The sequence below is a fragment of the Neophocaena asiaeorientalis genome, unplaced genomic scaffold (genome assembly GCF_003031525.2).
Source record: "Neophocaena asiaeorientalis asiaeorientalis breed wild unplaced genomic scaffold, Neophocaena_asiaeorientalis_V1.1 scaffold540, whole genome shotgun sequence".
In the NCBI taxonomy this organism is placed as follows: Eukaryota; Metazoa; Chordata; class Mammalia; order Artiodactyla; family Phocoenidae; genus Neophocaena; species Neophocaena asiaeorientalis.
Genome location: NW_020172141.1, coordinates 5,331,400 through 5,333,080, shown reverse-complemented (window position 1 = coordinate 5,333,080; position 1,681 = coordinate 5,331,400). Strand labels below are relative to the sequence as shown.

At 67.0% G+C, this 1,681-nt stretch overlaps 1 protein-coding gene across 1 annotated transcript in view; it reads left to right on the top strand.

Annotated features, from left to right (window-relative positions):
* DRG2 (developmentally regulated GTP binding protein 2) overlaps positions 1 to 1,681 on the top strand; it is a 13,930-nt gene that overhangs the window by 6,919 nt on the left and 5,330 nt on the right. The window contains exons 5-7 of the mRNA XM_024752811.1: positions 186 to 276; positions 803 to 875; positions 978 to 1,075. Of these exons, the coding sequence (XP_024608579.1) occupies positions 186 to 276; positions 803 to 875; positions 978 to 1,075 (262 nt within the window). The remainder of the gene's footprint in view (positions 1 to 185; positions 277 to 802; positions 876 to 977; positions 1,076 to 1,681) is intronic.

The following is a 1,681-nucleotide window of genomic DNA, read 5'->3' as shown; positions in this document are numbered from 1 at the left end:
GTCGGGGTTGCTCCTAAAACACATTTCCACAAGTAAGACAGGGCTCAAGAGAAGTGCCAGCCTGGGGGTGGCGCACGGCAGAGTCCGCGCGGGTCTGTAAGGGGCAGGAGTCTGCGCCATGGGCTGGGGGCGTCCCACGGTCCTGCCCATGTCACTGCGTAACCACGCTCCTCCCTCCTGACCAGGGAAGGGCCGTGGCCGGCAGGTGATCGCCGTGGCACGCACAGCCGATGTCGTCATCATGATGCTGGACGCCACCAAGGGAGAGGTGCAGAGGTCCGCAGTTGGGACGGGGCAGGCTGACACGCCTGGGAAGGCCCTGCGGGGGGAACAGGACGCTGCGGCTACCGCCCGTGTGTCCCTGAGCTCGTGGTGGGTGGTTCCGGGGTGCTTGGCGCTCTGCCATGTGGGAGCAGTGGCAGGACTGTCCACGGCTACACCCAGTGCAGGCGGCCTGGGGCAGCCTCCCCGAGAGGCTTGCGTCTGGAGGATGGGGCTGTGCCGTGCCACCCTGGCTCTGGCTCCTGCCTGCGGGGGCCTGGGTGCCCCATGGCTGCCCAGCGTCTGCCAGGAGCCCGGCCGCAAACAGCAGAGCCTTGCTCACACCCTGGCCTGCGGCCGAGGGCACAGCAGGCGATCTCCCCTCGGACCGGCCCGAGGGTCTGGGGCTCGTCCTCAGCGCCTTTGGTTGCTGGGAGGGGACGTTCGGCGGCTGGTGGCGGGTGCGGGGGGGCCGGCCGTGGAGGGTGGGGGCCGCACGGCCTGCCCCGGGCACCTGTGAAGGCCACGGGGGCTCCGCCAGGTCCCTGCTGGAGAAGGAGCTGGGGTCGGTCGGCATCCGCCTCAACAAGCACAAGCCCAACATCTACTTCAAGGTGAGGCCTCGGCAAGGGGGCGGGACCAGCCGCGGCCCACAGGGTGAGCGGTGCGGGCTGCGGCTGCCGCTCTGTCAGCATCACCGCCCCGCTCTCCTCCAGCCCAAGAAAGGAGGCGGCATCTCCTTCAACTCGACGGTCACGCTGACCCAGTGCTCAGAGAAGCTGGTGCAGCTGATCCTGCACGAGTACAGCATCCTTCCCGAAAGGTGCGAGGGGGGCCGTGGGCCCTCGGGCAGCGGAGGCCCGGGTGACGCAGACTGCCCACATCACCCAGCTCCCCAGCTCCGTCCAAGCCGCAGGAAAGCTGCAGCCACCTCACATGAGGCACTTCTGTCCTCTTTGCCTCACGCTCCCCAAGCTTCAGGCTGGACGGGCCGTAGCCATGCACCCCTGGCTCCTTGCAGGGTACAAGGCCGGTCACGTGTGGAAGGAAGACGAGATGGCAAGGGACAGGGCCTCCTGGGCTGCGGAGGCCTCGGGGCGACCCCAGGGGGCAGGGGGGGGCCAGGCTGGGGGCAGTGGTTGGAGCGGAGGCAGGGCGGCCGCAGGGGGCAGCTCACGTCGTAGTGGGAGCGGGACCAGTGCCCTGGGCTCTGGAACTGGCTGCCTTGGCGATCCTGGCAAGGGCGTCATTTCTTCTGTGGTAACAGCAAGGTTTAAAATATGGAAGCCCTTACACGTGCTTCCTTGAGAAAAGTGAGGGAGCTCCCCAAACGTTAAAATCATGTAAAACCGTGGAAGCAGATAACCTTACAGTCCCTCTTGGCAGCGTCTCTCGCGATCGGCTGTTTCAGGCCCTCCTG